The sequence below is a fragment of the Vipera berus genome (genome assembly GCF_964194415.1).
Source record: "Vipera berus genome assembly, chromosome: 1".
NCBI classification, from domain to species: Eukaryota; Metazoa; Chordata; class Lepidosauria; order Squamata; family Viperidae; genus Vipera; species Vipera berus.
Window position 1 is genome coordinate 151,171,437 of NC_138202.1, and position 19,585 is coordinate 151,191,021.

The 19,585-nt window shown below is 48.6% G+C and overlaps 1 protein-coding gene across 2 annotated transcripts in view; it reads left to right on the forward strand.

Annotated features, from left to right (window-relative positions):
• The window catches only part of PKP4 (plakophilin 4), a 203,360-nt gene extending 193,020 nt beyond the window's left edge, over window positions 1-10,340 (forward strand). The window contains exons 18-22 of one of the 2 annotated variants that reach the window (XM_081312603.1): window positions 3,501-3,585; window positions 3,716-3,833; window positions 5,397-5,528; window positions 5,803-5,876; window positions 9,180-10,340. In XM_081312603.1, coding sequence (XP_081168729.1) covers window positions 3,501-3,585; window positions 3,716-3,833; window positions 5,397-5,528; window positions 5,803-5,876; window positions 9,180-9,428 — 658 coding nt within the window. In that variant the 3' untranslated portion in view covers window positions 9,429-10,340. The remainder of the gene's footprint in view (window positions 1-3,500; window positions 3,586-3,715; window positions 3,834-5,396; window positions 5,529-5,802; window positions 5,877-9,179) is intronic. The other variant, XM_081312604.1, reaches the window with a different exon arrangement.
• Window positions 10,341-19,585: the final 9,245 nt, after the last annotated feature.

The window sequence follows — 19,585 nt, forward strand, 5'->3', positions numbered from 1 at the left end:
GGATGGAAAGCTGAGTCAACCTTGAGCCTGGTGGGATGCGAACCTGCACTAATTGCAGGCAGCTGGTGTTATTTAAGGCTCTGCGCAGGGAAAGCTTTAGAGTGAATTAGGAAAAGTGAAAAAGTGAATTAGGAAAATAGGGAACGGTTGCTGGAATTGGGTATGTCTAATTTAACGAAGAGAAGGGTGAGGGGTGACATGATAGCAGGGATCCAATATCTCAGGGGCTGCCACAAAGCAGAGGGAGCCAAGCTATTCTCCAAAGCACCTGAAAGCAGGACAAGAAGCAATGGATGGAAACTAGTCAAGGAGAGAAGCAACCTAGAACTAAGGAGAAACTTCCAGACAGTTAGAACAATTAACCAGTGGAACAACCTGCCTCCAGAAGTGGTGAATGCTCCAACACTGGAAGTTTTTAAGAAGAGACTGGACAGCCATTTGTCTGAAATGGTATAGGGTTTCCTGCCTTAGCAGGGGGTTGGACTAGATGACCTCCAAGGACCCCTCCATCTTCTTCTTCTTCTTCTTCTTCTTCTTCTTCTTCTTCTTCTTCTTCTTCTTCTTCTTCTTCTTCTTCTTCTTCTTCTTCTTCTTCTTCTTCTTCTTCTTCTTCTTCTTCTTCTTCTTCTTCTTCTTCTTCTTCTTCTTCTTCTTCTTCTTCCATCCTTCCGAGGTAGGTAAAATGAGGACCCAGATTGTTGGGGGCAATTAAGCTGACTTTGTAATAATGCCGCTTGGGGGTGTGTGTGAAAGCCCTAATAAGCAGGCATATACATAGAATGAAGGCTACTGCTAAGTTTGTAAGCCGCCCTGAGTCTTCGGAGAAGGGCGGGATATAAATGGAATTAAAATAAATAAAAAATAAATTATTATTATTATTATTATTATTATTATTATTATTATTATTATTATTATTATTATTATTATTATTATAGTTTAATCCACTTGCACTGTTTTATGTTTACATGTTTGATGACAAACAGCCTTATGTTTATAAGTGACAGGTTTCCTACTAAGCACCTGCATGTCATAAGCATTTGAATTAAAATTACCATATTAAAATCAGATCTGATGTTTTTTAATTTTTATTTGGTGTGCGTTGGAAGAGGGGTAGTCTTATACGGCGAGTATAGCCCAAACCCTATAATTTAACAGGAAATGTAGGGGGTCGTCTTATACGCCCAGTCGTCTTATACGCCGGAAAATACGGTAATGAATTAATGGCAAATAATAAAATAAAGGATATGGGGGAAATATCAATAAATAAATAATGGCACTGTGTTCATGTTCCAATCTCATAAGGTAAATCAAACCCAACAGGTTCAACAAAATAAAGGAGGAGAATGAAAGTGAAATTCTAACTTCAAGGAAAGAAAAGCCATGTTTAGAGGTCATCATTGATAGAAACCCTGATTTTCATAAACAATTAGACCAGTGTTTGTTAAATCTTTTGTAAGTAATCCCAAAGAAATATTTGAAAAATGCATGGATCTCCAAGTTAAAAGAACCCTGCCTACATGTTCATACAAAATACCATTTTTCACTGAATGATAATTATAGTTGCATTTGTGTGTGCCTTCCCATCCACCCCATTTTAAAAGTCCCTTTTAATCAAATTTATTATGTACCAAAAATTAAGTCAAGTCATTTTATTTTGATCATGGACCTGCAAAAAAATTTTTTTGAAACAAAGGCATGTTTAACTTGTTAAATATCAATACAGCTCCAAAATTTTCAACATACCATTTAAATTATTTTGTGCAACATATGTCATACATATCACCTCTTAGCACAAACATGCCCATTTTCCAACAGAAATAATCAAATTTCCTATTCCCCTTCTCATTCCACTTCTTGAGTTGCTATAGTCACAATCACAGTTCCATGTAGAACAGTACACCATGGATGCAAAGTGAGTAACTAAATGGATGCCTCTTTGGAGGTGGGATGTATTATTATTTTAGTACAGTACCCATGTGCCACTTCTGAACTTCAGTGAATTCAGTTTTTATTTATTCCTTTGAAGCAGTTGACTGACAGGGCATGACATTGAGAGGTGGGAATTGAAATTGTGTGTTCTTCCCAGCCAGCTGGCTGATGGTGATGCAGGGAATGCAGTTGTCCTTTTGTGGCTCAATTGTAAGTCACAGACCCTAGTTTGAGAATCACTGCTTTCAGCTTATATGGAAGGAGCTGTTCAGAACTCGCATCATGTAAGCCAAAACCTGCATCTTTAACTGGGCTTGTAAATGGATTGGTAACTAAGGCACTTTTAAATGAAGTATGATACATTCGAGCTTGTTTCTGCTAATGAATGTCAAGCCCTGTTGTTTTCATTTGGAATGGCTACATACTCAAAAGCTATGCATGGCAATCTCCACATTAAAAAAAAAAGCTTGCTGCAATCTAATCCCGAAATACCCCAAATTTAAATGACACTGGATTTTGCATTTTGTGGATTTGAAAGCAATAAACACACAAATAAAAACACAAATGTTTATTAAGTAAAGCATAGCAAAAGGATAACTTTAACTAAAAAACATAATATAGATAGAAAATATTCATAGGCAAGGGAACAAGACACTGCATCATCCAGCAGAGAAGTGTAAACACAGGAAAGAATCGCATATCCCTTTAGTAACTTGGAGTCTCTCATCGTCATCAGGCATTTTCCAGATTATGCTGTCTAGCATTTAGCACCTTTCCTCATTAGGTCTATAAAGAGCTTCATTTCTTAGTGGTAATTTAATGAATATTTGTCTTCCCCTCTTTCTGAATCACTTAGATTAATTCTTCCTCGGTGCTGTTAACTGTGCCATAGCCATTCCATAAATAAAGAACACATCTGGATAGATCAAAAAAGCCCACCTGTCCATGCCAGTCTAACTCCCTACACCAGGTGGTTTTGAAATATACATCACAGTATGCTGGCATAACTGGTACAAGGTGAAATACAGGTATCATGCTATCCAAACAGGATAGGCACATGAAATAAGTTCTCTGTTAACCTATCAACTCTTGGTTTACAGCTTTTATGCACTTCTGTCTCCTAAAAAGGAAGAGCTGTGCACATAGTAAAGGGGTGCATTTGGTTATCTCCTCATGTTTTTTCCATGTGTACAGTCAAGGTCCTTTGCTATCTGGGTCATAACCTGTTTGTTTTATAGGGATATGAGACTTACTTTCCAACTTATCCATTTACCTGTTTGTTGCTGGTAGTTCATTTTGATCATAAAATATTGATGTTCTTTCAAGTGAACTATGGTTCACGTAAAGCAGAAGTTAATTTTCAGTCAAGGAATGTTGCTAGCAGACCCACGTTAGCTTAATAGAACTTCTCACTTTCAGAGCTGCAGACTCTGCTTTCAGAGTTAATTTTGTGGTTGCAAGGGGAAAATTCTGTTAAAGGAAACTATTTTAACGGTAACTTAGCACTGGATGCCAACCATTGTGTAGTTGTGTGTGTGTGTGTGTGTGTCTGATACATCTTTCCTTCTTAGATCATCATTGAAGGTTGTCAAGGCAGCAGCCCAGGTGCTCAACACATTATGGCAATATCGTGACCTCCGTAGCATTTATAAAAAGGTAATATATTAACTGCCTTTCTCACAAAGATAATATTCTTTAAGATTCAATGCCATAGTGAAGTCTGAACAATTTCTCTTAATTAAATGGAATTTATTTATCCTGTGACCTTCTTTTCCTTCCTCCATAGGATGGCTGGAATCAAAATCATTTTATTACTCCTGTGTCAACACTTGAGCGTGATAGATTCAAGTCACATCCCTCCTTGTCTACAGCAAATCAGCAGATGTCACCTATTATTCAATCTGGTTAGTCAATCAACTTTTTTGTATGTGCCAAACTTGATAGTCATTAACCAAACAGGTTTTGCACACATCTTTTCAAACCTTAGAAAATTGTTCTCTGTCAGCCTCTCTTCTCCTACGCAATTGAAGCTATCTTTCCTGACTTGATTTTGATATGACAAAATCAAGCAAGGCTAGACTATAAACTTTTAATCAAAAGCTCTCCAAGGTGACTTATAAAGCCGTCTGACCCAATCAAAGAGAGAATACTTGAAGTTAAACCTTAACAGTATTCATACTGGAACGCTCAGATCAGAGAACCCAAGGGCAGCAACATCTTCCTTCAATCAGAGAGGCAACAGATAGTTTTAGCCCCCATACCCATCCACTTGCATTCCTGAATATTATGCACCTGCATTCTACAGCTATGACATTCATTGCAGCCTCCCAGGTAGGACTTCTTTGACCAATCCTCACAGGTATGCTATCCCACCTGATAAGGGAGGGCCAAGAAGAAGATGAAAAGAGATACACAGGAAGTTTTCTGCTGACCAGAAATCATGAGTATATCAGGCAGGGAGCTGGTTCTTTGAAGTTCTGCAAACGTTAGAAATTCCAGAGTCCAAGCATATTGGTCTGTTCAGTTTCTTGCCAGCTGCCAAGATGTAGCTATGTGACTTCCAAATGAGGCTGCAATACACATGTGGTATCAGATACACTGAAATGGAGGTGAAAGAGGGGCAGAAATCTATTCCTTGATGCTTATCGTTGTCCAGTATTTAGATATGAATTTTATTCCCCCCCCCTTTTTTTTTTTGGTCCACTGAAGTGGGAAGTTCTTTTCAGGAGATATATGCCATTTTCTCCCTTGGAGCAGCAGAGACCAAAAGAAGGCTGTGGTGCTTCAAGAAAACGACTACTTTGCATAAGTAGATATATTTTTGTGATAATGAAAAAGTATCAGCAAACATCCTCTACAGCAAGATCCGTAAAGTCAAAAGGTTCTTTGCTAGAAAATTGCCAATGCCTTTGTATACATTAGGACATAGCCTTGCTTTTAAAGATGTTTGTTTGTTTGTTATTTTGTTTTAATCATTTCTGTTCCACTACTTAGGAATTTAATGTTCTAAAATCCATATATTTAATGTCTAATAAATGTCTATTTTACCTAGTTGCTGATTACATATTTTCAAACTTGTGTCCCATCATTATGTCCACGGTATTGCTACCACCTAATTTAATCTTTACAATAGCCTTGTGCAATTGGATAAGTGGAGAGCTACAGATGAGCACATTGTCCAATAAACTGATGGAGTTGGAGTTTGAAGTTAACATTTTAACTGGATCATCATATTTCTAATCTTAACAGATTACTTGCTGCACTGAGTGCAAAGTCTCTCTTCCAGATCACAATTAATATTGGCAGATATACACTTGTTATCCTTTTTTTGTCACTAGTCAAGTAGTTGATTATTCTCCCTCCCTCCCTCCCTCCCTCCCTCCCTCTCTCTCTCTCTCTCTCTCTCTCTCTCTCTCTCTCTCTCTCTCTCTGTTTGATCCGCTCTCTCTGCCTCCTTCTTTTCCTAGTTGGCAGCACATCTTCCTCACCAGCACTCTTGGGAATTCGAGACCCTCATTCTGAATATGAAAGGACCCAGTCTTCTATGCAATATTATAATAGCCAAGGTGATGGGATTGCACATAAAGACATCTATACTGGTAAGGGCCCAGTGGGATGAAACTGAAAGTAGGAATGTAAATTACAGGGGTTGGGATGGGGGAAGCATACTGGAAGCAAGTTGAGGTTATATTTGCAAAGCACCTATAAAATAGCTTCCAAAATAATGTATTGAGTTCCAGTGGAGCTTTTCTGATACCAGACCAGTTTATTTATGACTTATTGATTTGGAAAAAAATTGTTCTTTCAATAAAGCATAAAATGCTCAATTGGCATGAAGTTTGGTTTTAATACAATACTGCTATTTACCTACAGGCTCTAGTAAACCTTCGCCAATTTATATCAGTTCCTATTCCTCACCAGCAAGGGACCAAAATCGGCGCCTACAGGTAAGGTGTGGAAGCTTATTCTGAAGATAATCAGTTTGTGTCCCAGTGAGGATGCATTTTATGTAATCTAAGGACATTAAACAGCATTATCCTGAGAAATCATGTAAAATTTTCTGAAAAAAATATCTCTTCACCAAAAATGTCCGATAGCACAGAAATATAGATGTATTCCCTCTTCCCTCCAAGAAAAACTCTGGCCAACACCCATGATAGGGAAGTAGACATAACAAGGTCCTAAAAAGTCTAATTATATTCCTCAAGAAATTTGTCTGATAAGTAAAAGCAAAATGACATTAGTTAATAGGGATACAAATAACACATAGACAAATTAAACAAAGGAGCCATGGGTATACCAAAGTGGGTTATGGAGCATCTTCACTGAAAGTATATATGCAATATTTGCACAACAGGTGGCCTATACATGCAAAATATTTTTTCCTACAGAGGCATAATTAATCATATCCTTAAAATGTGCCACCAGAAAAAAGAAAATTATAAAATCAATTGCACAACAAGATTTGCAATTAGTAAGGAATGAAAAATGACATAGAACCAAATCCTCAATACAGAAAAATGCCTTTAGCAGGAGGTTGATGAGATGCTAGTGTGTGAGCTTACTAGTGGAACAGCTGAAGAAACAATATGACACTTTGGTTTTCCATCATTATCCATAGTAATGAACTTTGTTGAAATGCAGGGCATAATTCTTACAATTTTGAATTTTCATGAATTGTGGGGAAAGTACAAACTAATAATAGAAAAAAAGCAACTCTTCTCAGGACGTAGTCAAAGATGGAAGTTTATAGAGAGGTAAATGATTTCTCTAAGGAGGACATTAGTTTGTGTATGTTGCCCAAACACAAATGCGCTAGAGAGAAAATAATGCAGTTGCAGCATTCTAGCAAGATAAATGAATAGGCAATGGAACAAGTATTGAATGGAGATCACAACTTTATTTTGAAGATGAGATTTTAAAAAAGTGTAGGAGACTCCCAGTTGGGGTTCCTTTCATGTCCCTGGCAGGAGATGGAGCAAAGGACAGGAGCTCAACCCTGCTCCACGGCAACATTCATGTCTCAGACATGAGCTTCTAACCTCCAGCCCTAACCACGTGAGCCACCATATTCCTCAGGAAAGTAATTTAACTATGTTTCATTAAATAACAATGAAAGTGTCGATTGAAATAGACTACAGTCATTTTCCTAAGAATAAATATCTCCTGTTAGTTTTGTATCTTCACTAGGGAGGACAAAAAATGAAAATAATGTTACTTAAAAGACTGAAGCATGCGTACCGTATATACTTGAGTATAAGCCGACTCGAGTATAAGCCGAGACCCCCAATTTCACCCCCAAAAACTGGGAAAAGTTGTTGACTCGAGTATAAGCCGATCCGCCATTCTGCAAGCCTCCGCCGCCGGCGGAGGCTGGATCCGCGCTCTGCAAGCCTCTGCCGCCGGCGGAGGCTGGATCCGCGCTCTGCAAGCCTCTGCCGTCAGCAGAGGCTCGATCCGCCATTTTGCAAGCCTGAATACACAGGAATACCCTGTGTGGCCGCGGCTCTCGGGGAAGCCCTGGCTGTCCGCTTCCTCGCTCCACGCTGCCATTCGGGGCCCGCGCGTTCCCCGGGCAAATCGCGGCGCCCAGCAGGCGAGGAAACACGCCCGCTCCAGTCGCCCCCCCTTCCCTCAGGAGACGCGAAGCAAGTGACCGCCCGGAGCTTACCGAGGACTTGCGCGCGGCCGAGGCTTCAGTGCTTCCAGGATCGCGCGCACCTCTCCCAAGCCGCCGCCGTCCGGAGACCTGCCGAAGTTTGGGGAGGTTTGGGGAGGTGCGCGCGCACCTCCCCAAACCTCCCCAAACGTCGGCAGGTCTCCGGACCTCCGCGCCCTGCCTGCCTGCTTCTTTCCGCTGCGGAAAGAAGCAGGCAGGCAGGGCGCGGAGGAACGGAGACCTGCCGACGTTTGGGGAGGTTTGGGCGCCTCCCCAAACCTCCCCAAACGTCGGCAGGTCTCCGTTCCTCCGCGCAGACCTGCCGACGTTTGGGGAGGTTTGGGCGCCTCCCCAAACCTCCCCAAACGTCGGCAGGTCTCCGTTCCTCCTGCCGACGTTTGGGGAGGTTTGGGCGCCTCCCCAAACCTCCCCAGGTCTCCGTTCCTCCGCGCAGACCTGCCGACGTTTGGGGAGGTTTGGGCGCCTCCCCAAACCTCCCCAAACGTCGGCAGGTCTCCGTTCCTCCTGCCGACGTTTGGGGAGGTTTGGGCACCTCCCCAAACCTCCCCAGGTCTCCGTTCCTCCGCGCAGACCTGCCGACGTTTGGGGAGGTTTGGGCGCCTCCCCAAACCTCCCCAAACGTCGGCAGGTCTGCGCGGAGGAACGGAGACCTGGGGAGGTTTGGGGAGGCGCCCAAACCTCCCCAAACTTCGGCAGGAGGAACGGAGACCTGGGGAAGTTTGGGGAGGCGCCCAAACCTCCCCAAACGTCGGCAGGTCTGCGCGGAGGAACGGAGACCTGGGGAAGTTTGGGGAGGCGCCCAAACCTCCCCAAACGTCGGCAGGAGGAACGGAGACCTGCCGACGTTTGGGGAGGTTTGGGGAGGCGCCCAAACCTCCGCAAACGTCGGCAGGAGGAACGGAGACCTGCCAACGTTTGGGGAGGTTTGGGGAGGCGCCCAAACCTCCCCAAACGTCGGCAGGAGGAACGGAGACCTGCCGACGTTTGGGGAGGTTTGGGGAGGTGCGCGCGCACCTCCCCAAACCTCCCCAAACTTCGGCAGGTCTCAGACGGCGGTGGCTTGGGAGAGGTGCGCGCGATCCCGGAAGCACCAAAGCCTCGGCCGCGCACAAGTCCTCGGTAAGTTTTTTTGTTGACTGGAGTATAAGCCGAAGTGGAATTTTTCAGCCCAAAAAGTGGGCTGAAAAATTCGGCTTATACTCAAGTATATACGGTAATCACCATCATCTTCATACTTGATTAAGAAACTGTCTCTTGACTCCACAGATGCTTGGGCTCAAATACCGGATCAAAAGTATTGTTTTATATACACACTGCACTCGTGAGCTAACTCATTATAAAACAGATTATACAGGCTCATTGTTGGCCTTCTTGAAAGTAGATCTAAAAAAGGCTAATAAAAATAAACTGTGCAAGATTTGATAAATATTATTTCTCACTGTAGAAATGTCATCACAGAACTCATTTATCATATGACTAATTTATTGCTACTTCTATGCATGGAAATCTGTTATATAGTTCTAAGAAAGTGAATAATACTACTTGTGCTTTTGTTTTATTTTCCAAATAGCATCAGCACTTATACTACAGTCAAGATGATTCCAACAGAAAGCATTATGATGCATACAGATTGTATTTGCAATCCCCACATAGTTACGAAGACCCATATTTTGATGATCGGGTTCACTTCCCAGCTTCTACAGATTACACAACACAGTATGGACTGAAATCAACCACAAACTATGTTGATTTCTATTCTACCAGACGACCTTCTTACAGAACAGAACAATATCCTGGGTCCCCTGATTCTTGGGTGTAGCATTCATAAATCATACAGTTTCTAACTTTACTTGAGAAGAAATTGAGTAATGGATTCATTGTTTTGAGGGAGAAGTGTGAAAGTGAATTACAAAGAAGGAAAGAAGGAAGAGTTTTAATAATCAGGATGACGGGAGAGAAATTGGAAAGAGAGGAGGTTTGCTCCATTTAGATTTTAGATCTCATTACTTGTAGTTCCTGTAGTTCGGTGAAGGTGTGGGCAACGTGATGAAAGGTTTGAGAACAGGGAAATGGATTTGGGAAATGTGTAGATCAGATCAAATTACAAATGATTTTTTTTAAACGAAATGTGAATAGAAGTCTTATTCTCATAGTTGTACAGAAAAAGCCCAGATGCCATTTTGTTTTACCGCTATTACTAAATGTCAAGATTGTATGCTATCATGTCTTGTAAATTTCTTTTTAGTTGTTGTAAATATGGAAATGCCACATTGGTTAGAAGTGCCATCATTTTAATGCCAGGTGTCATTTTAAAACTGATTTCAAATATTGACAACTCTAGCCAGAAAAAGAGAAAACACATATGGAATTGATTGTTATAAATAAATATCATTTGGTTTTTAAAACAAATAGTGTACTTTTGAAGCACAAACTTCAGTCAAATATATCTGCACCTTTCTCATTCTTTGCCTCTTTCTCAGAAGATTTCACTGCCATTTTAATGCCTTTGGGGGAAAAATAAATATGGACATCTCAGCCATGGAAAGTACTTCCCTTCTCATTCTTTATTTTTCACATTTACTGTTAAAGATCAAAAGAGTTGTAAATGCTCACTGTTAGTTGTAAAAATGGATTTAAATATATGCATATGCAACATTTTTGGCATTTTTTTCTGTTGTCCAGAATTATTTCTTATTTGTCGAAACACAAAACTATGTACTTTTTTGTCATCTTTTTTTTATTTCCCAGCATCCATTATTTTTTGCTGTTCACAGTTGATTTTCTGTTCAAAAATACATGATACAGAATAAAAAAAATCCTCTTTTTTTCTCTTTTATTCCCGTAGTGTTTCCAATTGGCTCATATACCTCTTCCTACATTTTTTCCTTTCATTTAGGAGCATTATTTCCATTCACTTTTTTTAGGCTCATTAGGGCTCTGTTTAGACCCAATTCTAATTAGTTAGGATTTATTTGTTGCTTATCTGCATCTGTTTGCGATTGTGTTATTGCTGCTATTCCATAAGTAGAACTTATTACAGTCTTCATAAACAAAATGAAGCCATAGATGGAAGAACAAGCAAAAACAAAAATGTTTGTAATTCTGAGCAGAAGATTGATACATGCCTGGAGACTGAGCTTATATACTTCCTTTAATTCACAATGCTTAAGATGCCAATCGTATAAGTCGAGGTAAGGTGCCATCTGGATCATTGACCATATCCCCATCTGCAGTGCTTTATCAAATACCTTGAATTCACTCACTGGTATTTCTCTTTGATGTAGTTCTGGCAAAAAATGTTTGCTGTAGAATCGCTTTGATGCTTAGTAATATCAGAGAATGTTTACATGATGCTGTTTGTATTAAGGTTTAAAAGAAATGATCTGGCTTTCTACAGACCAAAAAAAAACCAACCATGCCCACTTCTGAGAACACTGGAAATCACTGAGGGGCACAAAGGTGTAAGGAACATGTGGTTATAATAACATATAGAAAATAGAAAATGCCATTTGGAAAAGGCAACTTCAGCAATTTAAGCTCAAAATATGACCTGGATAGCTGAGAATCTCCACCGACAAATCTTGATTTTAGTCCCTTCAAACATTGTCCCAGAACCTGGTCTTATTTCTTTTTTCTTTTTTATTAATTTTCCACTATTACAATAATATCTTTAAAAAGCAACGTGGTGTCTGGGTTACAATAGTTCCATTTCAGACAAATACATTGTCGGGCCTCGGGAGCCCGACACTCGAGGGGGGGCCCCTCCACCCCCCCAGCAACCCCCGCCTGCCGCCCGCCGGACTCGCCTGCCTCCCCAGCAGTCCGCGAGGCTCCTGGGGTCGCGCCGGCCGTGACCGGCTCCGTAGCGGCCCGGAAGGCTCCGGGGGCCGCGCCGCCGCGTCGACCGCCCTCCACCACCGCACAGCAGCTGTCCTCGCCTGGCGGCGCGTCGGCAGCCCGGAAGGCCCAGGAGGCCGCGCCGCCGCTTCATCCGTCTTCCTCCACCACCGCACAGCAGCTGTCCTCGCCTGGCGGCGCGTCGGCGGCCCGGAAGGCTCCGGAGGCCGCGCCGCCGCTTCGGACGTCTTCCTCCGCGGCACAGCAGCTGTCCTCGCCTGGCGGCGCGTCGGCAGCCCGGAAGGCCCAGGAGGCCGCGCCGCCGCTTCATCCGTCTTCCTCCACCACCGCACAGCAGCTGTCCTCGCCTGGCGGCGCGTCGGCGGCCCGGAAGGCTCCGGAGGCCGCGCCGCCGCTTCGGACGTCTTCCTCCGCGGCACAGCAGCTGTCTTCGCCTGGCAGTGCGTCGGCGGCCCGGAAGGCCCAGGAGGCCGCGCCGCCACTTCGGCTGTCTTCGGCCGCGCCACAGCTGACCGGCGGAGGCTCGGGCCCACTCATGGCGGCCTGGGAGGGTACAGGGGCTACGGCTGGTGGCGGGACTGCCGTTTCGGGAGCCCGCAGCACGACGCGTTTGGCAAGGCAGGCCGGGGCACTGGACAGTCGGGCGCAGGGCTGTATGGCCTGGGAGCCGGCGGATCCGTTGGGGGACGGGTCCCTTTCCGCCGCGGTGCCTGGGTGGCTGGGAGCCCCGGGCGTGAACGACCACAGGGGGTTTTGGAGCTGGGCGCGGCAGGGAGGTGGTGAGGGGGTGGAGCACGGTGGCGGCAGCGCGCGGGAGGAGGCTTACCTGGTTGGGCGACGGGCGAAGGGACTTGTAGGGGAGGGGTGGGAAAGTTATAGGGAATGGGAGGGTGTGGACGTGTTTGGGTGGAGTCTGGGTGGGTGTTTTGGGTGTGTATATAACAGCGTTGGCTGCAGGTAGCGGCCAGCGCTGGCTTTGTTTCTTGTTGCGGCTGTTGCCTTGGAGAATAAAGTGCTTGCAGATCGCAGCGGAGGTCTCTCGTTCCTGTGTTCGGCACTCTGCCCTGCTTGCTGCAGGACGAGCTTTGACAGAAAGCCAGCGTTCTCCATTAGCATTGCGGCCTTTCTGCCTTTCTGCTGTGTTTCGCTTTGAGTGCCATGGCAGAGGGCTTGCAAGGAGCCGCCTTGGAGACCGGATTGGAGGAGGCCGGCGTGGCCGGGGTGGAGGCAACACCACCCGAGGAGAGGGAAGTGGAGGACGCCCAGCCAGCTGTGCGGCCTTAGGTGTGGGAAGCACCACCAGCAGACCCCGCGGTGGAGTCCCAGGGTGCTAGCAGCCAGACCCTGGGGGGGGAGTGGTGGCTGAGCTCGGTCCTGGGCCGCACAGGACACGAGCAAGGGCGAACGGGCCGGCCCAGTGGGGCTCCACTGGGTTGGAGGGAGCGCCGGCTGACCGATGACGACGGCGAGGAATGGAGCTATTCAACCGCCCCGGGTAGCCAGACTATGGACGTGCTACGGGATAGGTTCGGAGAGGTCGGGGCACGTGACAGCAGTTCCTGGGCGGCCATGGGGCCTGAAGGAGACACAGGCCAGTGGTCTCTTGGGGGGGCACCCAGTCAGCCAGCAACGTCTCGTTTCCGACTGGCCAGCCCAAAGTTCAAGGTGACCGGGGAGGGTGGCGTTCGGCCCTCATCCACACAAGCACAAGGGGGGCGAGAAGCATGGCCAACACCTGACCGGGCCCCTGGTCGTCCGGCACCCAGGTTGGCGGGGGCGTCCCAGGCCCAAGCCCCTTCATCTGTTGGGTATTGGGGTCCGGGTGTGGTATGGGGACCCCCACCGCTCACCGCAACCTACGATGGCCACCCCGACCGCCTGGGTATGTTCCTGGGTCAGGTGATTAACCATCTGGACGGGTATGCCCAGGCCTACACATCACAGTGGGCGATGGTGGTGGCGGTCACCGCATGCCTTCAGGGAGAGGCTGCGACCTGGGCAGCGGATCTTTACAGTGACCACGCCCGTGAACTCGGCGACGTTGGGCTATTCCTGGATGCCCTGCGCGTCCGGTTCGAAGATGTTTCCCGTATGCACCGTGCAGAAGCCGAGGTCTTAACCATCAGGCAGCGAGGACGGCCAGCGGAGGAGTACGTGCACGAGTTCTGCAGGGTTGCGGGCAGGTTGCGCTCGTGGCCTGAGCGCTTGCTGGTGCACCACTTTCGGGCCGGCCTTGATGGAGCTCTCCGGCGGGCATGTGTGGTGAGGGGGGTCCCGGCACGGCTTCAGGACTGGTTCAGGGTGGCGGTGGAGCTAGATATTGGTTTGCAGGACACCCGGGGCAGGCCTGAAGTGGGGCCTGGAGCATGGAAGGCCGCGGGAGAGCCGAAAGCCGAGGGCCGGAAGCCCGGGCCGGCGGTGTCACAACCCGCCCCCCTACCGGCGCCCCGTCCAGCGTTTCGCTGTTTCCGATGTGACCAACCGGGCCACCGGGCAGTGGACTGCCCGTTACCACCGCCCCGGCCAGGGCCCAACCCTCCGGTGGCACGGGTCCCAACTCCCAGGAGAACCGCAGAGCGCTCCAGAACGGCGTACCAGGTGGCCGACAAGACACCCCGAACGTCAACCCTGACGCGCCCAGAGGGGCCGGCGGATGGGCGGACCGATACATCCGACGGGTCTGAGGACCATGAGTACGAGGAGGACCCGATGGTAAGTGCTCCAGTGTGCCCTTTTGTGTTGCCTGTGACGTTGATAAGCCCACAAACAGGCGAAAGGAGGGAATATAAAGCTTTGATCGATACAGGTAGCACGCGCTGCCTTATCAGCCTGGTAACGGCAAGGGAGGCTGGCATCCCCCTTCAGCGGCTCCCCAACCCTCTCCGGTTCCAGCAGGTGGACGGGTCCCTACTGGGCGGGGCACCCATCACGCATGTGACGGCACCGGTGAGGATGGAGTTAGGTACACACTGGGAGACCCTACGGTTTGTCGTGGTGCCGTCCATGATGGAGGCGGTCATCCTGGGACTCACATGGTTGGGCAGATGGGGTCCCACGGTCTGGTGGGAGGGGGGGTGCCGACACCTTCGTCTAGGGACGGGGCCCCAGCCCCCTGCAAAGCATACCTTCATGGGTCCCGAGGGGGCCGGTGGGCCTGAAAGGGCCGCGGGGGTGGGAGCTGGGCGTGAGATACAGGTGCCACGGGAGTACGGCGATCTAGCAGACGTCTTCGACGAGAAAGAGTGTGATGCCCTGCCGCCCCACCGCCCCACGGACTGTGCCATTGAACTGGAGCCAGGGGCGAAACTGCCGAAACCCCGCATGTACGCAATGGCACCCCGGGAGATGCAGGAGCTTCGACAATACATAGATAAGAACCTGCGGAGGGGGTTCATCCAGCCTGCCCGGTCCAAGATGGCGGCCCCTGTCCTATTCAGGGAGAAGAAGGACGGGACCCTAAGACTGTGCGTGGATTACCGCGGGGTTAACGCGGTGTGTGTGGAGCACTTGTACCCCCTCCCTCTGGTGAAGGATCTTTTGGCCCATTTGGCTACGGGCCGGGTGTTCACCAAATTAGACCTCAGGGAGGCGTACTACCGTGTCCGGATCAAAGCCGGCGACGAATGGAAGACGGCTTTCAATTGCCCGTTGGGGAGTTTCCAGTTCAGGGTAATGCCGTTTGGTCTGCAGGGAGCCCCCGCGGTCTTCATGCAATTGATTAACCAAGTCCTGCATGAACATTTGTACCGGGGGGTCCTGGTCTACCTTGATGACATCCTCATATACATGTCAACGCTGGAGGAGCATGTCGCCCTGGTTCGGTGTGTACTAACCAAACTGAGGGACGCCCAATTATATGTGAAACTCTCTAAATGTGAGTTTCACAAGTCCCGGCTGGACTATTTGGGATATCGGGTGTCCTCAAACGGGGTGGAGATGGACCCAGGGAAGGTGGAAGCCATCCAACAATGGCAGGCCCCACGAACCCGGAAACAGTTGCAGAGTTTCCTGGGTTTCGCTAATTTTTACCGCCAGTTCATCCCAAACTTTGCTTCCATCGCCTTGCCGCTCACAGATTTGCTGCGGACAAAGCACTCAGCAACACCCCCGCGGCCAGGGCAAAAGCTGGCGTGGACCACTGCGTGCCAGCAGGCTTTTGAGATGCTCAAGGCACAATTTGCTAAGGAGCCCGTCCTACGTCACCCGAACCCTGACCTGCCCTACGTAGTGCAGGCCGATGCGAGTGACGTGGCTGTTGGAGCTGTCCTACTGCAGCGGCATGCGACGGGGGAGCTGCGGCCCTGCGCTTATGCTTCCAAGAAACTGACCACCGCGGAGAGGGCTTGGGCTATCTGGGAGAAAGAGGCTTTCGCGGTCCGCTGGGCCTTGGGGACGTGGAGACATCTGCTTGAAGGGGCTAGCCAAGAGTTCGAGGTATGGACGGACCATAAAAATCTGGAGGCCTTACAAACGCCTCGCCGGCTGTCCCCGAAGCACATGCAGTGGGCCCAGTACTTTCGGCGCTTCCGGTTCCGGCTCAAGTATGTGCCCGGGGGTAGGAACTTCCTGGCAGACGCCTTGTCACGGCTACCTCAATATGATTGCCGGAAAGAGGAGGTGGTGCAGGCACTGGTACCGCCACCCCGCCCGGTGGAGGGGGCGGAGCACAAGGCCAACGCCTTAACAAACAACTTCCTGCAGGCCTACGAGGGGGCTCTGGCAACTGATGAGTGGATGCAGGCGCACCCCGGTACACTCACGTTGCGGGATGGCTTAGCTTGGCACGGGGTCAGACTGTATGTGCCTGCGGCGGTACGGGATCGAGCGCTCTATCAGTGCCATGACGCCAGGCAGGCAGGCCATTACGGATTCGTAAAAACCCTACATTTGGCTCGCCGCCAGTTCTGGTGGCCAACCATGAGGCGAGACATCGAGAGCTACGTGCAGAGATGCCGCGTTTGCGCGACCACCAAGCCCTCCACCAACAAACCGGCAGGCCTTCTGCAACAGGTGGCGGACCCCATACGGCCTTGGCAGGACATTGCCATGGACTTTGTGGTCGAACTACCGGAAAGCAAGGGGTACAACGTTTTGTGGACAGTAGTAGACTTATTCTCGAAACAGGCCCATTTTATCCCCTGCAAGGGGTTGCCTTCGGCCCGTCGGTTGGCCTGGCTGTTTGTCCAACACATTTACCGTCTCCACGGGGTGCCACGACGTATCATCTCGGACCGAGGGGTGCAGTTCACGGCCCGGTTCTGGAAGGACTTCGTGCGTTACATCGGAGCAACACAGGGCCTGAGCTCGGCGTACCACCCAAGCACAAATGGGGCTGCGGAACGTGCGAACGCGGCAGTGGAGCGATACCTACGTTGCTACGTCTCATACCAGCAGTCTGAATGGGTGGATCTGCTAGCCTTTGCGGAAGTAGCCTACAACAACGCGGTGCATAGCAGCACTGGGTTCTCCCCCTTTAAAGTAGTCTCGGAATATGAATTCGTCCCCATCGCAGGTTGTGACCAGGGTGCCCCTGCATCCTGCACACCCGGGGAGTGGATGCACCGGTTGGAGGAAGTATGGGGGATGGCAAAGAAAGCGTTAGAGCGGGCTGCAGGGACATACAAAGAGCAGGCAGACAGAAAGAGATGACCATTTGCATTCCCTAAAGTAGGTGATCTTGTATACCTCTCCATGAAGTACCTGCGGTTACAGGTGCCCTGTAAGAAGTTAGGGCCCAAGTATCTCGGGCCGTTCCGGGTTATACAGGTGGTAAACCCTGTCACCGTCAGGCTTCGGCTACCCCCCCTCCTTGGGAAGATACATCCCGTCTTCCACAGTAGCCTGCTGAAGCCTGCTACAACTGCCTCTGCGGCGGTGGGGGAGGGCGGCCCAGGGCCTGTACACGGCGACCACTATGAGGTACAAGAGATCCTGGACTCCCGAAAACGGAGGGGGCGGGTGCAATACTTGGTGCTCTGGAAGGGATACCCCATGGAGGAGGCCACCTGGGTGCGGGATGGGCATGTGTGTGCACCACGCCTTCTCCGCGCGTTCCACCGAAAACATCCAGGGAAGCCGGGAGGGACCCAGGGGGAGACTGCAGGTCACATAACGGAGCACTCACCCCTCTCTCCTTGCATTCCAGGTGGGCCCCTGGTAGAGGGGGCAGCATGTCGGGCCTCGGGAGCCCGACACTCGAGGGGGGGCCCCTCCACCCCCCCAGCAACCCCCGCCTGCCGCCCGCCAGACTCGCCTGCCTCCCCAGCAGTCCGCGAGGCTCCTGGGGTCGCGCCGGCCGTGACCGGCTCCGTAGCGGCCCGGAAGGCTCCGGGGGCCGCGCTGCCGCGTCGACCGCCCTCCACCACCGCACAGCAGCTGTCCTCGCCTGGCGGCGCGTCGGCGGCCCGGAAGGCCCAGGAGGCCGCGCCGCCGCTTCGGACGTCTTCCTCCACCACCGCACAGCAGCTGTCCTCGCCTGGCGGCACGTCGGCGACCCGGAAGGCTCCGGAGGCCGTGCCGCCACTTTGGACGTCTTCCTCCGTGGCACAGCAGCTGTGTTCGCCTGGCGGTGCGTCGGCGGCCCGGAAGGCCCAGGAGGCCGCGCCGCCACTTCGGCTGTCTTCGGCCACGCCACAGCATGGGAGCCGGCGGATCCGTTGGGGGACGGGTCCCTTTCCGCCGCGGTGCCTGGGTGGCTGGGAGCCCCGGGCGTGAACGACCACAGGGGGTTTTGGAGCTGGGCGCGGCAGGGAGGTGGTGAGGGGGTGGAGCACGGTGGCGGCAGCGCACGGGAGGAGGCTTACCTGGTTGGGCGACGGGCGAAGGGACTTGTAGGGGAGGGGTGGGAAAGTTATAGGGAATGGGAGGGTGTGGACGTGTTTGGGTGGAGTCTGGGTGGGTGTTTTGGGTGTGTATATAACAGCGTTGGCTGCAGGTAGCGGCCAACGCTGGCTTTGTTTCTTGTTGCGGCTGTTGCCTTGGAGAATAAAGTGCTTGCAGATCGCAGCGGAGGTCTCTCGTTCCTGTGTTCGGCACTCTGCCCTGCTTGCTGCAGTACGAGCTTTGACATACATATTATTACAGATCTCCAAGTTGTTGTAACTAATATTCCCTCTTATTTCCTTTAATACATATTATCTCTCATCTAAATTAACATACTTTTCATTGCTATCCATCAGTCATTTAATAGTTTTCTTATATTTATCAATACCTTAGTATATTTTATGTTTTAACATTCCATTTTTAAGATATCAAAACACCTTATATATTTTTCCAGTTTTAATTTTACATTGATGTTAAGATTAAACGTTTAAAGTTTCTCATTTTCATATTTGTAAATAACCACCTTTCCCTTTACACAGTTTTCTCCAATACCTAGCAATGTAAATACACTTCTTATTTATCTCATTTTCATATTGACGTTAGTAGTACAATATGAGAACGGTAGTCATTAGAATACCAATTGCAGGCAGGAGGAAGAGGAGGACAATATAATGTTCTTATCATTTATAATTTCCACATATTGAAAGTTAACCAAAATTTCTCCGTTTCAACATTTAACACGTCTTTTCATGTTACTACATCCAAGTATATTAATTACATTGTATCATTCTTAACATATGCATCTTAATCCATTTCATTTAAAGAATAGTATTTCAATGTTAGTATTCATACATCTGTATTTTGTTTTTGTTTTTTTAATTAGTATTTTTATCTACTCATCACAGCAATCTCTCATAATCCAAGTACAATCCTATCTATTTTGGTGTTATCTATTTCAGGCCTCTTAAGTATGTCCATATTTCTTCAATCTTATTCTTGCTTTCTTCCTTTGCCATATCATTTTTCGCTTCTTTGCCTCAGGGTCATCAAAGCATTCTTGTATTGTTGTATCATATTTAAGTAGCCCTCCAGTCTCCATTTTTGAAGGATTGAGGGGTCTGTTAACAACACCAAATCATCTCATTATTTTCGCCTCTTGATATAGTTGCGCTGGGCTGAATAAAATGTTTTCCATCTGTTTCTCATTTTTGTCTTCGAAAATCTGTGTTTGTTGAGTAGTTAATTCTTCTGCCAATGTATTTGATTCTTCTGTTAAGTTCTGTCCTGATAAAATAT